A 16,874-nucleotide genomic window follows, 5' to 3' on the forward strand; every position below is an offset into this window, starting at 1 on the left:
AAAATGACATCTTAGACCAAAGTACTCAAACTCCTTTTCTGTTTGTCACAAAACCATCATCAAATGAGACCAGGTAAACAAAAACTGAAGATTTTCTGTGTGCAAGTTTCTGAAAGGCACTTTGGTTAGTGTCTAAAAATCCTATCAGCCATCTATTCATTGATATAGTCATTACTTCATCAGGGTCCTCTATGACCACCCTGAGCCATGTGTCTCTCTCTCCTTCTCTCTCTTTTGCCTACTGTGATACCATTCCCAGGTACATTAAAGGGGTTAATGTAGAAAACACCCCAAGGGCAAACCGCACAGTGCTCATACTTGATTTGAAAATGCATTGTTTCAAAACACTTTACTGAACAAAAATGCTTTAGGCTGATAGCATGGTAATTGTTACCAATGGGTCATATCCACATTTCCTCATGTTCTATGTTTTTTTTTTGCTAATGGTATACCAAAAGAAGCTTTACAGCTGAGTAAAACTGTGCTGGGAGGTATGGATTTCAGAAGGTAAGACATATGGCCAAATATCATTTGCTTTTCCTGAAAGCTGCTTTTGATCAAGTTACTTAATCCCTTCTTGAATTTATTCATATATAAAGAGTGTACATTAAAACCATGAGTTCCATAAGCTTATATGAGCAGTATAACATTGTATTTCAATTACGATAAATTTATTTTTCAAATCTTCAAGAATTAATCATAATACTTATATTCTGCAATTCCATTCCAAGTCCCAGTCCACCTTATCCATTGTTGTAGTTGTTGGTTGCCACCAGTTGATTCTGATTCATGGCGATCCCATGTGTTACAGAGTAGAACTGCTCCATAGGGTTTTCTTGGCTGTCTCTTAATGGCTACAGATCACCAGGCCTTTCTTCTGTGGTATCATTGGGTGAGTTCAAACCGGCAACCTTTAAGTTAGCCATCAAGGGTGAACTGCTTGCACTAGGTATACATCCCAAGTCCAAGTTCATCTTATTCTTAAGCTCCTTTTTTTTTTGGATATATTTTTTCTCTGCCATTATCATTTCTAGTTCAAGCTAATTAAAAACGATAATGGAGCATAAGAAAATTTGTTGTTGTAAGTTGCCCTCCAGTCAATTCTGCCTCATGGTGACCCCATGTGTTGCACAGTAGAACTGTGTTCCATAGGATTCTCAAGGCTGTGGCCCTTTGGAAGCAGATCACCAACCTTACTTCTGAGATTCTTGCGGTGGGCCTGAGCCACCATGTATTTTTGGCTTATACAAATTGAGCTTCCCACTGAAAAAAACTGAATTGTGTGAATTTTACTGTGATACCATTCAAGTAACATGACTGTGGTGAATACCACTTTTTGTAATATCATCAGCATCAAATATCTTCCATGTCAATATTTTCCATTTCCTATCAGCTGAAAATGGAAAGATGATGACAGCTCCCCCAGTAGTCTGCATAAATGAACTGCTACATTTAGTAAACAGCTTGCGTTCTATCACAGGCACTAGTTTTTATGGATGGAACCAAGCGTTAGCCCAGATCCAGAATCCCCCTGAAGATTTGTTGTTTGAGCTCTAAATGGCACATGATGTTTTAAGTGGCACATGTTTATTTCCAGTGAAAGAATATGTCCTATTTTTAAGGAAGGAAAGAAACTTGTAAGACTTCAAGTATTTCTTGCAAAACAATTTGATGAAATAAATGTAAATGAATCAGTAACATGTGAATTGTATTTCAATTATGAGTTTAAATATAGAGGATAAAATGCTTGGGGGGAAGTGCTTGGTAAGGAAGGAAGTAACATTTGTTTTGTTTTCATCAGTCTTGGATTCTTGAAAAATGACCCAATACTTTGAATTTATCTTCATTCTGATTCTCTTCAGCCTAAGGATGGAGTTACAGAATATGCAAACTCATTTTATAGCTTTATCTTGCTGTTATAATGTATGCATCAAATGTGGCCACTGTGTAATCATTCAAAGGCACTTACAATTTAAACTCTGTGGTTTTTCAATGTAATTATTTTAAGGATAAGTAGTAAATTGTAACGCTGTTAAAAATATTTTTCCCCATAAAACAACATGTAAAGTTTTCAGGCTCACACATGAAAAAAAAAAAAACTTCATATTTATTTCCTCTTTCTAACTGAAGATCACCAGATCTAAATGAAAAGCATGTGGAAGCTGAGTGTGTACACAGATAAACATGCACTAGATGGGCGTGGAGAGAAAACAGAGAATGGCAGAGACAGGGAGAGGAAGACAGAGAGAAAGGGAAGAGGAATAGCCAATGCATGCAGTGTTTGGTCATCAATCCTAATTTCATAAATATAGCATTCCGATCACTATAATTATTTGAGTCCCAGAAATTTTATCTCATAGTTTTATATTCACGTCATTCATGCTTGCTTAAACATGACTGCATATCATTGTCTGATTTTTTAATCTTTCCATTAAAAAATGTATTACTCTGAAAATAGGAAAAGAAATCAACCAGAAAAAAGTCACCTAGGAGGAAAAAGGCTGGCAAATAAGTCTGGCTTACAAAATGCCTCAAAATATGAGTGACTTTGATGTGTGGTGTGACATTTTAGTTTCTCAATTCTTAGTCTCTGAGATCAAGGATATTTTAAATACTCCAATAACTTCCAAGAAACAAGGAGTGCATAATTACAGTATATATATATATTTTAATATAATATATGACGCTGCTGAAGTAGCTTTTTGAGCAAATAACGTGGTAGAGAAACACATGAACAAAACTTCTTTATAAATTGCAGGTGCAGAAGCCTGTTTTTGGTAGCTGCCATTGAGTTTTCCTCGTGTCAGCTCCATGATGGCTGGGGATTAGACTGTAGCAGACCTTTCTTCCTAATCTGTCCTAATCTGGAAGCTCCACCGAAAACTGTTCAGGATTATTGCAACACGCAACCCTCCACCACAGATGTTGGCTCCATGTGAAAGGCATTGGCTGAGAATCAAACCCAGGTCTCCAGTATGGAAGGTGAAAATTCTACCTCTGAACCACCAGCGCTATTGCAGGGGCCTATAGGAGCCTACTTTCTTGCTTCCTGAGAACATGACACTATAATTGGGGTTTAGCATCTCCCTGGCCACTCAGAACTCTGTCACTGCTTGCTGCCATGTTTGAAATGAAGGCACTATACTTTGGTTTCTTTGTGCCACAGAGTTCATTGCCTCAAACTGTCCTGAATGTGGTCCTTCTCCTTTTTCTTCAAAGGCAGGAATTGTGCAGAGTCACTCTTAAAATGTTTGTTAATGGGCTTGTTGTTGTTGGATGCCACTGAGTCAATTCCAACTCATAATGACTCCACGTGACAGAGCAGAATTGCCCCATAGAGTTTTCTTGGCTGCAATATTTAAGGAAGCAGATTGCCAGGTCTTTCTCCTGCAGAGCTGCTGGGTAGGTTCGAACAGCCAACCTTTCAGTTATCAGTCAAATGCTTAACAGTTGTGCCACCAAAACTCCTCCATTAATGGGCAGGAGACATTTTTTAGCTTCTAGCACATTCCTTTACAATGTTGTTTTATTTGACCTTTCCTTCAACCGCATTTAGCAGATGAAAAACAAGAGTAGCTAGGATCACTGTTACATTCACAGCTTAATCATTAGCAATACAACCATCACAATGGTTCCTGAGGCCCCAAAGTCACTTGGAAAGGGCTGTACTAATCAACACAAATTCGAAATCCTAACTTCAAAGTTGTGTCATGGAAAATATAAGAACAGTTTCAAGGTTTTCTTTGTCACCATCAAGAATCAATGTTTCACCAAGGACACAAGGTAATTACGAACCCAAGAGACAGAAAGGGCCACATAAACCAGAGACTACATCAGCCTGAGACCAGAAGAGCTCGACGGTGCCCAGCTACAACCGATGACTGCCCTGACAGGGAACACAACAGAGAACCCCTGAGGGAGCAGGAGAGCAATGGGATGCAGATCCCCAAATTCTTGTAAAAAGACCAGACTTAATGGTCTAACTGAGACTAGAAAGACCCCAGTGGTCATGGTCCCCAGACCTTCTGTTGGCCCAGGACAGGAACCATTCCCGCAGCCAACTCTTCAGACATGGATTGGACTGGACAATGGGCTGGAGAGGGATGCTGGTGAGGAGTGAACTTCTTGGATCAGGTGGACACTCGACACTATGTTGGCATCTCCTCCCTGGAGGGGAGATGAGAGGGTGGAGGGGGTTAGAAGCTGGCGAAATGGACACGAAAAGAGAGAGTGGAGGGAGGGAGCGGGCTGTCTCATTAGGCGGAGAGCAATTGGGAGTAGGTAACAAGGTGTATATAAGTTTTTGTGTGAGAGACTGACTTGATTTGTAAACTTTCACCTAAAGCACAATAAAAATTAAAAAAAAAAAGAATCAACGTTTATAAGGTTCTGAACTATGTAGGATCTATGTAGGATACACCAGTGTATTTCCCTTTAGAAGGGACATATTGTGTTATATTTATCATTATGACCTGCTACAGTAATTTTTCATAAGTGTTACAGGATCTAATCAACTTTGCTTTCTGTGTTGTTGTCCCATTTTATGACAGGCCTACCCTTGTAGCAGTGATAAGGAATGTGAAGTTGGGAGATACTGCCACAGTCCCCACCAAGGATCGTCAGCCTGCATGGTGTGCCGCAGGAAAAAGAAGCGCTGCCATAGAGATGGCATGTGTTGCCATGGCACCCGCTGCAATAACGGTAAAAGATCTCCCTACATATTGTTGGGCCTCTTTCTTTTCATGCTGTTTTTCTTTTTAGCTGCTGCTAAGTTGGCCTCCAGCTCATGGCAACCCCATACACAATGAAACAAAACACTACTTGAGCTGGTGCCCTCCTCTTGGTAGAATCACTTGTGATTCTTAATTGGCTGATTTTGGGAAGTTGAAATCCAGGCCTTTCTTCCTAGTCTGTTTCAGGGTGGAAGCTCTGCTGAAACCTGTTCAGCATCATAGCAACATGCAGCCCTCCTCTGATTGTTGTGCGGTGACTGCGTACGAGGTACATTGGCTGGAAATCTAATCCAGACCTCCTTTATGGAAAGAGAGAATTCTACCATTGACCCACCACCTTTCCATGTAGGCCTGTATTGTAAGCTAAGCTAACTTCTCCTTAATCAGGCCCCTGAAATGTAATAAGCCTTTCAGGACTGGCAGGGGTTGGATTATGGTTTAGGCACGTGTAAAATAACCTGGATTACCACCCGAAGCTTACCTTTCCTGGGCTTCGATCCTCTTTTGTATTTCGTGACCCTGGTGGCTCAATGGTTAAGCACTTGACAGCTAACTGAAAGGTCAACAGTTAGAAACCAACAGCCACTCCATAGGAGAAAAGACCTGGCAATCTGCTTCCATAAAGATTACAGCATAGAAAATTTTATGGGGCAGTTCTACTGTGTCATATGGGGTCACAATGAATTGGAATCAACTCAATGGCACACAATATCAACATCGTGTTGCCATGTTGAAGTGTTGCATACAAATAGTGAAATGTTTTTTGTTGCACTAAACACATAAAAAAATACATGTAGAAGAGCCAAGGAAAGAACCTGTTATGATTTAGAAATTCAATTGTGAGTGCTTCTTCCAGTTTCATACCTTAAGTTCTTAAGTTCAAGACCTCTTCTTTTGGAGACACACTTATGTGGTGATGCAGTGATTGGTTTGTTCAAAAAGAGTCACAGGGTTCTCTTCCTCAGTCTTTGCATTTGCATGCCTTCGCTAAATCTCCATGGGTTTGCAGGGAGGTATTTCAGTACTAATGAGAGCAATGAAGAATCACAGACGAAAAAGGATAAAAACGTTAACTCATCTCAGAAGATAATCAAAAACACATACTCAGTCACAGACACACACAAAATAAGCTAATATTTTTCACACACAGAAGCACACACAAATCAAGCTCGTATGTTTCCTGTGCCTGTTCCTACCTTTGGGCATAGTCCTACTGTGGACACCTTGGTCAAACAATTGCCATCAAGTCGATTCTGACTTATAATAACCCCCTGTGTGTTAGAGTAGAACTGTGCTCCATAGTTTGTTTGTTTGTTTAAGTTAATTTAGGTTTTTACCATGTCACTATTCTAATCACTTCATACACATTTACAATAACCTAGTGAAAGTGATTCTTTTTTATTCTTATTTTTGCCCAAGGCCACTTGGTCTTGGCTGAGCCAAGATTCAAATCAAAGAAACCTGGTTCTAGAGTCAAACTATGCTATTTTCAAGCTCAATAAATAAATAAGTAGATGAATAAATGAGTGAATAAATGAATAGATGAGCGAATGAATAAATAAATGGCCTCATACCTCACATCGGGAGAATACTTGGATAAGCACCACGCTTTAAAGAATTTAATAAATCTAACTGGTTACATGACTATCTCCAGGCATCTGCATTCCAGTCACTGAGAGCATCTTAACTCCACATATCCCGGCTCTGGATGGCGCTCGGCACAGAGATAGAAATCACGGTCATTACTCAAACCATGACTTGGGATGGCAGAATCTAGGAAGACCACACTCCAAGATGTCACACATAAAAGGTAGGGGTATCTGTAGCTCTTAGTTTTTTCTTTTTGTTTGTTTAAAGAAAAAAAATAATAAAACATAGGTAATTAATTCCATTGATTAAAAAAAAATCACAAAGAAGGTGCTTTAATGGCAAGATTTTAAATGAATTTATTAATTCCTATTTTTGAAGATGCTGAAGTTTCTTAGAAGCCTTAAATTGCTAGAAAAATATATCTCAGGAGAACTGCAGTACTCTGATGAACCATGCAATTGTCTCACATGGAGTTTAGAAAAAATTTTCTACACAACCATTGCTGTCCCATATCAAGTGATAAAGCATTCTGAAAAATAAATGGGAAGAGCGTCACCACATGGTTGGATCACTTAGCTTTCAAATCTTTTTCGTACCTTTGCAAATGCAGAGGCTTAGTTTTACTAAACGCCCAGATCATATAATCTCCCAAAGAATTGATTTCTGATGGGATTATATTTGGTGGTACAATGCCCTTCCTGGTATCAAATATTTGGAAAATGTAATTTCTAATAGTAAAATTTTAAAAGCATGAAGTTATTTAACCTAAGGAGTGGGACATTTTTTAAAGGACTTTTTTCCCCTATGTATTCTGTGGAGTCCAAATCTTTCAAGAGGCTTTGTGAACGAAAGCGTCCTGTGGTCATACAAGTCTGTAGTAGTGCATCCATCCATTTTGGAAATTTACAATAAACTTTGGCATATTGAAGGCTATGAGAAGTCCTGCAATGAAGAAAAAAAAATTTTTTAACATTGCATTTCTCCTGCTTATTTGACCACAGAACCATTTGCCCACACTTTCGTATCTTGCAGAGCTAGTATTCCATACAATATCTGACTCATTGCCCTGGACTACTAATAGTCTCATGAATAGTACTAAAGAGAAATTGACAAATAATTCCTCTTCAATTATCCTTTGTCTACACTTCCTGAAGTTCTGAGTCCTTTTACCCATACCTCCTATTCCAATTCCACCAAATTCACATACACTTATTACTGTGTTAGTATGCTTCTTTATGCCAGCAGATATCTGGGTAACAGTGCAGCTCCAAATTCACTTATTATTTTTATTTAATCATACTTGTAATTTTCTGATGGCAAATAAGGAAGGAATCTTATGTCAGATTGCTAGAGAGATGTGGTTAGTTACATCTGGGTTGACAGAAAACCTTTCAGACCAGAGGTTGGCGAACTATGGCCCACAAGCCCAGTCTGCTCTGCTGCTTGCTTGGTGAAAAAATGTTTTATTCTGACACCAAACCAGTTGCCTTGAGTCAATTCTGACAAATGGTGACCCAAGTGTGTCAGAGCAGAACAGTCCTTCATCGGGTTTTCAATGGCTGATTTTTTGGAAGTAGATCACCAACCATCCTTATGAGGTACCTCTGGGTGGACTTGAATCTCCGACCTTTTATTTGGCAGCTGACCTTGTTAACCATTTGCACCACCTATGGACTCCTAATGGTACACAGGCATGCCCATTCATTAAGGCATTGCCTATGGCTGCTATTGCAATATAAAAGTGGAGTTGAGAAGTTGCAACAGAGATTATATGGCCTGCAAAGTCTAAAATAGTTGCTATATGCCCTTTACAGGAAAAGCTTGACAACTCCTGCTTTATACAGACTAGAGATCAGTCCAATCATGATGCGTGGGTATTAGTTGCTGATTTAATCCATTTTTTTCCCCTTAATTAAATACCCAGATTTGTGCCTTCACATGTTTTTTTTTTTTAATAATGTGTTCTGGGCTGACCCTGGGTCTGTTGGTCCTCTGATCACTTGTCCTTTCTCTGCTGTACTATGCCCTCTATGGATTGTATTTCCCAAGCTCCCTGTCAGATGCCTACTGGCTGGGTGTGGTCCTGGTGGGAGACTGAAAGGCAGAAGGAAGGAACAAGCCAGTGTTTTCCTCCACTTTTACTTCCTCAAGTAGATTTTCTGGCAGCAACTGTGTCTCTTTGAGGATTAGGCTCCTGCCAGATAGGCCACCTGTTATGATTCCAGTCTTGGCTAGTGATTCCAGCTCCTGGGTACTAACATCACTTTCTCCCTTTGACCCTCCAAGCCTAAATATGACAGGAGCTTCCAGCTGCCACCAATCTGTGAGTTGCCGCACTCTCCTCCGGTCCTGCTGCTCTACAGCTGTTTATGAGATCAAATGTCTGCATTAAATATCCTCTGTTTTCAATACTTAGAGTTCCTGTTGTCCTTGTTGGACTCAAACTGATACATTTTCCCTGAGAATTTTAACCTTCTCCTGAACCACAGTCCAAGCCATTCATTAAACTTGATATTCAGACCAAAATAATGGAAATAATAAATTTAAGAGATTAGAGGAAGACCCAGTTGGTGTGAATCTAAGACTTTTCCATTGTAAATGGCAAAATCATGGAAAATAATATAAGTAAAACTATTTCATGTGCTTCCGATTGCAAAATGGAATTCTTCCGAGAGTGTCACGATCAATTCTCTTGTTCACCATCTCTCTAGGGCATGAAGGAGACCCCTGTCTGCGATCAACAGACTGCATTGAAGGGTTTTGCTGTGCCCGTCACTTCTGGACCAAAATCTGCAAACCAGTGCTCCATCAGGGGGAGGTCTGCACCAAACAGCGCAAGAAGGGTTCTCATGGGCTGGAAATTTTCCAGCGGTGTGACTGTGCAAAGGGCCTGTCTTGCAAAGTTTGGAAAGATGCCACTTACTCCTCCAAAGCCAGACTCCACGTGTGTCAGAAAATCTGATCACCAATGAGAAGCACAACTAGCTGACTGTGAATTTGTGTATTTAATGCATTATAGCATGGTGGAAAGTAAGGGCTGGAACTCATAAGAATAGCTAGATTGAGGTGTGTAATAAGAACACAGGTGACAGAAAGAGAGAAAAAAGAGAACTGAGTGGCTGAGAATGACTGGCAAATGCAGTGCAACCAGTGTGTTTCCATTATGCAACTTGTTTATGTAAATAATGTACACATTTGTGGAAATGGTATTGTTAAACACACACACACGCACACACACGCACACACACACACCCCCCCAAAGACCATGCGATTTTCCAACAGTTTAGGTTGTGCTGGAGGATAGATTTCCTCCAGGTTGTTGATTGCCTATAAAAATAACCTGAAAGTCATATTTCTATTCAAAGTTATAGTTTTAACAAAATATTCTTCTCCCAGTATAACTGGGCATATAATAGGCTTTAAAACAAGAAAATAGTTGGTGAACAGGAAATAAAAGCATGGAGCAGAATTAATCTGGAAGAAAGAAAAACACCTTAATTCAGAACAGTATTTCTATTGTGTTTCAAGGTTTTGGTAGACAGGTGACAAAAGCAGCTTCTATTCTCAAAATAACTTCAAAATAATGGCGAATCTTTTCTCAAGACCTATATAAAAAACTTTTTTTGTTGGCCTCAAAGTGCTTATTTACATTTTTGAAAAATTTATGTTCACCTGTAATTATTAAGAACTGACATTATAAGACAAAAACTATCCACTCAGATTCAAAAGGTTCTACATTACATCTCTCTTGATTGAATGCAGTTCTTATCCTGACTATGTTTTATTTGCCAAACTAAACCCATTAATTGTGAATACCAAAGCATATATATGTACAGAGCAGAATTTTCATAGATTGACCAAAATTTCAAGATCTCCAAAATATGGAGGAAACAAAGCAAATGGAAATTCCTTATTTTTTTAAGCTCTGGCATTCCCTACATTTTGAGTCGGAACCAACTCGATGGCACCTAACAACAATAACAACAACATTTTGATAGAATCAGCCTGGCAAATACATTTTTTTCTTTACACACTCTGCAGTGTAATAGCATAAAACTGATAATAAGGACTCGAGCTATATCTGTCTTGCACTGAAGCTCAGCAAGGAAGTGGAGAAAGCTTTGTCATGGAACCAGGTCTTGACAACATGTTGATCTTAGATCTGAAGCATAAACGGACTCTTGGAAGCCAGAAGCTGCATAATCTAGATGGAAGTTTTCTATGGGATTCACTATCACAATATTTACTATGCCGATTAGTTCAGTGTGAGGTTGCTTGCCTTTATTATCCTCGAAATATTTATTTTGCATTTTTGCAGTTCTAAAATAATCTTAATATGAGGAGGTCTCATGAAACGGACTCCCGGGTAGTGTAGTGAGATTCCATTGTGCACAGTAAGCATTTCCTTTTTCTGTACTGCCTGTCTGAGCAACAACTGCTTTATTGCCAAAGATATAGTTTCTGTCTTCTGCATCCACTGAGGTTAAAAAATATAAATGGAATAATTTGTAACATCAGTGTACCACTAATCTATAGGAATTACAGATTCTAAATTCCTTGAAACCACTTTATTACATTTTTTACTTTATTCAGTTTTAAATGTTATGTCTAGAGCATAAATGACAAGATTTTTTTATAGTTGTTACTTTTGATCTTTCTGTTTTTAATAGACCACACATCACTCTTTAATTTTCTTTTTAAAGCTCTATCTGCTATCTCAAGTTCAAGCTCTCCCAGTAGAAACTGAACCTGACCCTGAATATCTATTAAGAATTTCAGCTTGCCACATGCATTTATTAGAATGATTAAAATTTATTATTCCCCCACATGTCTGCTAAACAAACAAATAAATAAATAAGCTAATCTACTCAAGAGCTAAAATTTATGCAAACAGGTTTCTATGAGCTTAGAGACACAAAAATAGAGCGTTTCAATGAAACATTTCCTATACCGTACTTACATTTACAATCTGGTGCCTGCATTATTTCCTTTATGTTCACTCCTTCAAAAATTATTATTTGAAGTAATTTATTTACAGGAAATGTTAATGAGATGTATTTTCTTATAGAGATATTTCTTACAGAAAGCTTTGTAGCAGAATATATTTGCAGCTATTGACTTTGTAATTTAGGGGGAATGTATAATAAGATAAAATATATTAAATTCTTCTGTTCCAAAATTGAATCCAAATTTTCTTGTGTTTTGATTATGTGAAGCACTTTCATGGCATCATCATTTCTTAGAGTTCAGTCGGACTTGATCGGACTTCGCAGTCTGAATGGAAATCCTTTTGACCACATCGCCCAGAGATGACCCAAGGCAGTTTACTATTACTGAAGGCAGCTTATTTCATGGCAAGATAGCTGTAATTGTTAGGAAGGAATTTTGTCATTAAGCCAAAATGTTCCAGTTTGTGATTTCCACCCATTTATCCTCACTTTACCTTCTAGAACATCTCAGAACAAGGGCTCTATACAAACATCTTCAAGATACTAAAAGACAGCTAGTGTATTCCCCATGGTTTTCTCTCTCGGGTAAAATTTCCCATATCAGAGACTCGAACCTGCTTAGGATGCTGATTTGTTTCCCTGTGGTTCAAAGAAGCTACAGAATGTCGATGTATGGAGATAAGCCGAGTTACCTGTCCTTGAGCGACTCAAATCCACTTCCTGGGGAGGCAATCTTTGCTCTGCTCCCTCAACCCAGATATGCCAGAAGTGTTTGTCAAACAGTACTGACCAGTTATGAGAACAGTGACAACTGTTACAGCCCATGTTGTATTAGAGATGTTAATGTGCTGGAAATGTGAAACACAAATACTCTGATTTAATGGAATATGTTCAGTGCCTATATGTATGGCAGCTTAATGAAACTGAAATGGCCCCATAACTAAAAGTCACAATTGAAGATATTTCAAGCATGGCAGAAATAGTTTCCACATCATTTTAGTCAGTCACTTAAGTGTATCTTTAAATAGTTATGCACTTTCTCAAATTGAGAACATTTATGTGTCCTAGTTAAAGTGTATTTTTAGGCCATAACAGTCACACGGGGGTCTTTTTTGTTTCCCGCTGAGCTCAGTGAGATGCCCTGAAAAATGGCAAATCATCTTGTCGTCACTTCTTAGACAAAAAGTACTCTTATTGAAGAATAAAGTTTTAGGCAGGAACAAATCAATTACACTTTTTTGCTCACCGGAATTCAGACCATTTGAGAAATAAACGTAAAAAGTAAGACAGATGACAGATTACCCTTATTGCTGATAAAGTTAACATTAGAGTTGTTGTTAGCTACTTTCAAGTTGGCCCTGACTCATAGTGACCCCATGTATAATGAAAGGCTGCTCAGTCCTGGGCCATCTCCATGATCTGTTCCAGATTGGACCATTATGATCTATAGGGTTTTCATAGGCTGATTTTTAGAAGTAGATCACCAGTCCTTTCTTCTTCATCTGTTTTAGTCTGGAAACTCTGCTGAAAACTGTTCAGTGTCATAGCAATATGCAAGCCTCCACTGACGGGGGGTGGTGGCTATGAATGCGGCACATTGGCTGGGAGTGGAATCAGGTCTCCCACGTATGGCTTATACCCATGGTTAAGTGGACATCCTAACCCTAAGCATCAGAAAGTGATGAACTTTCATCCATTCACAGGCAGCACCAGACAAGCCCAAATCTTCCTTTGTAGAAGCCACCTCTATAAATTTTATAAAATCGTGGGGCAGAACAGAATGACACACTTCATTCAGGCAGTTACCTTCAAAGAAGGTGGGGTGAAGAAGGAACTGACCTGTGCATTTTTCATTCAAGAATCTCATTTGAAATTCTCCAAAACTAGACAATTCACATCACATGAGAAGAACAATTGAGGAATAGAGTGAGGCCAAGAGTTTCATGCTACTCCACATTAAAGTAAACACACAGACTGAGGAAAGTTAATTCCCCCGTATCATTCCCCGGATCTTATATTCTTAAGCCATTATACATAACCATTTGTCTAGCATGAACATAGAAGTTTTAAACAAGATCTGATCAACTATCTACTAGAGCAGGCCCTGGTGAGGTAGTTCCACAAATGCCAATGAAATCTTTCTTGTGGATCCTTTTAGCATCACTGCTGGGATTTTTTTTTTCTTCCAGAAGATTACAGAAGGAATGACAATTGTATGTTAATTAAATGAACTCCAAAACCATTCTATACTTAAAGCTGGAAAATAAGCTCCCATTTTTTTTACCCCACCAAATTACATCCAGTTATATTGTCCAAGAGGTTCTGCAGTGAGACTAAATGACACGTTGAGTATCTATTAATACACTGTACAAATGCATTTCAATAATAAAATCCCAATAATATAGAGATACCTCACATTTGAATATAAACTGTCTTCCATTTAAAACATTACCAGGGAGAAATTAAAGTACAAAAATTAAATCTTCTTGCATGTTAAGATCAAAATAATTTGAGGTCCAAAGGAAATAAAGCCTGCAACTGCTAACTTCTGCTTGCGAATAAAGAGTCTAAAGAAATCAAAGTTCAGAATTCTCAAGTTAATGGCTGAAATTTACCTATGTTATCATATATTTGCTCTTTGCCCACTGGAGCAGTTTGTGATGACTGGGTAAATGGGAATTCCTTCAGCAGCTATGGCCTGGATAGTCTCTCTCACTGGAATCGTTGCAAGTCCTATAAGACTGCAGAGGCTTTACTAGTTTGACAACAATCTCTGATACAACTCACTTTTAATGGAGTCCAATGAATTATTAAGACACACAAGACTAACCTAAAGATGACACCACATTTAGAAAACAAGCCAATTTCTAGCTCTTTGAGCAGATATCTTAGGTCAAGTGCATTTAACAGGCCTAGGACTCAGTGTTGCCAAAAACTATAGCAAAGATTCTTGGAATCTGAATATCTGAATGAAGGAAGATAGATGAATAAAAGTTTTTTTTTTTTTTTTTTTGCTTTGCTAAAAATGTTAACCAATCAAAACCAGATGTCTGGAATCCAAGACTTATGAACTGAAACACCATTAGAAAAAAATGTACCATTAAGAAGTTAGATATGGGCATCTCCTGCCTGGAGGGGAGATGAGAGGGTGGAGGGGGTTAGAAGCTGGTGAAATGGACACGAAAAGAAAGAGTGGAGGGAGAGAGCGGGCTGTCTCATTAGGGGGAGAGTAAGTGGTACTATGTAGCAAGGTATATATGGGTTTTTGTGTGAGAGACTGACTTGATTTGTAAACTTTCACTTAAAGCACAATAAAAATTATTATAAAAAAAAAGAAGTTAGATACAGCACTGTAATTTACCAACACTATGGCTGGAAACCCTGGAAACCCTGGTGGCATAGTGGTTAAGTAGGTGTTCCTTGGGAACTCTATGGAGCAGTTCTACTATGTCCTATAGGGTCACTATGAGTCGGAATCGACTCAATGGGAAAGGAAATGGGTACGGTTGGAGGAGGATTCACCTGTGTATTATCTCCTTTTAGTTGTTGTTATTGTTAGGTGCCTTCGATTTGGTCCTGACTCATAGAGACCCTATGTACAACACAATGAAACACTGCCCATTCCTGCACCATCCTTACAATTGTTGCTATGCTTGAGCCCACCGTTGTAGCTACCATGTCAGTCCTCGAGGGTCTTCCTCTTTTTCGCTGACCCTCTATTTTACCAAGCATGATGTCCTTCTCCAGGGACCGATTTCCTCCTGATAACATGTCCAAATTATGCGACACGAAGTCTCACCATCCTCCCTTCTAATAAGCATTCTTCTGGCTGTACTTCCAAGACAGATTTGCTCTTTCTTCTGGCAGTCCATGGTATATTGAGTATTCTTTTCCTACACCATAATTCAAAGGTATGAATTCTTCAGACTTCTTTATTCATTCTCCGGCTTTTGTATGCACATAAGGTGACTAAAAACACCATGGCTTGGGTCAGGCGTACCTTAGCCCTCAAAGTGACATCTTTGCTTTTTAACACTTTAAAGAGATCTTTTGCAGCAGATTTGCCCAGTGCAACGCGTCTTTTGATTTCTTGACTTCTGCTTCAATGGGTGTTGATTATGAATCCAAGTAAAATGAAATCCTTGACAACTTCAGTATTCTCTCCATTTATCATGATATTGCTTATTGGTCCAGTTATGAGGATTTTTGTTTTCTTTATGTTGAGGTGTAACCCACACTAAAGGCTTTCCTGACATTAAACCACACACTACACCTTGCTCTGTTAGAATGACTGCCTCTTGGTCTAAGTACAGGTTCCTCATGAGCCCAATTAAGCGTTCTGGAATTCTCTTTCTTCCCCATGTTTTTCATTATTTGTTATGATCCACACAGTCAAATGCTTTAACATAGTCAACAAAACACAAATAAACATCTTTTTAGTGTTCTGTACTTTCAGCCATGAGCCATCTGACATCAGCAGGGATATCCCTTGTTCCACATCCTCTTTTGAATCTGGCTTGAATTTCTGGCAGTTCCTGTCAATGTACTGCTGTAACTGCTTTTGAATGACCTTTAGCAAAATTTTACTTGTGTGTGATAATAATGAGAGTACTTATTTTATCAGTTTGGTTCTCTGATTCTACCCACTCTGCCTCATTTTAGAGTATTTGGTATTTAAAGGGTTTCTGCTGTCTTGCAAAATGTGTCAGGTTTAGAAATTCACTGTAGGATTAGCCTCACTCGGGGTTTTTCTTACGGACCTGGCATATTCAAAGTATCACCAGTACTTAACTAAGAATAGGCTCTGTCTGGTGATTTGGTTATCCCAATACTTTGCAAACTGATCCTTTTTTAAGTCTGTGCCACAGTGGTTGCTTCTACTGCTTCATGCTGTGGAAATAACTTACTCCCTCATCACTGTACTTTTTCTGGTTATAGAATCACATCAACAGGTCCCTGAACTAAGGGTACCATTGATACTTCTGAACACTTCTCTCTTAGGGTATTAAAAGACACTCCCAACTTACATTCATTCACTCAGCACATATTTACAAAGCACCTACTACGTGCCAGGCAGCTTTTTAGGCACAGCAGATAGAATCGGAGAACCAAACCAATAAAATCAATGCTCTCATTATTTTTACACTCCAGTTATTTTTGAGGGGGATAGTTAGGAGGCAGAAAACAACTAAATAACAAGTACATAAATTCTACAGGAGACAGAGATGAGCACTACAAAGAAAAATGAAACAGGGTAATGGAATAAACTAGTGCTATTTAAGAATCACTATTTTTTTTTTTTTTATGGTCTGGAAAGACAGCCGTTGGAACAGAGCAAGGGGATACTGTGCGGTTTAAGTCAGAAAAGGTGTGTGTCAGGATTGTACCCTTTCACCAAACCTATTCAATCTGTATGCTGATCAAATAATTTAAGAAGCTGGACTCTGTGAAGAAGAATGTGGCATCAGAATTGAAGGAAGGCTCATAAACAGCTTGTGTTATGCAGATGACACAATCTTGCTTGCTAAAAGTGAGGAGGACTTGAAGCACTTACTGATGAAGATCAAAGACCACAGCCTTCGATATGGATTACACCTCAACA

General features: G+C 38.7%; 1 protein-coding gene across 1 annotated transcript in view; it reads left to right on the top strand.

Annotated features, from left to right (window-relative positions):
• DKK2 (dickkopf WNT signaling pathway inhibitor 2) overlaps positions 1–9,442 on the top strand; it is a 140,122-nt gene extending 130,680 nt beyond the window's left edge. The window contains exons 2-4 of the mRNA XM_049885572.1: positions 4,551–4,701; positions 6,388–6,543; positions 9,035–9,442. Of these exons, the coding sequence (XP_049741529.1) occupies positions 4,551–4,701; positions 6,388–6,543; positions 9,035–9,285 (558 nt within the window). The 3' untranslated portion in view covers positions 9,286–9,442. The remainder of the gene's footprint in view (positions 1–4,550; positions 4,702–6,387; positions 6,544–9,034) is intronic.
• Positions 9,443–16,874: the final 7,432 nt, after the last annotated feature.

Source organism: Elephas maximus, chromosome 5 (assembly GCF_024166365.1).
Source record: "Elephas maximus indicus isolate mEleMax1 chromosome 5, mEleMax1 primary haplotype, whole genome shotgun sequence".
NCBI classification, from domain to species: Eukaryota; Metazoa; Chordata; class Mammalia; order Proboscidea; family Elephantidae; genus Elephas; species Elephas maximus.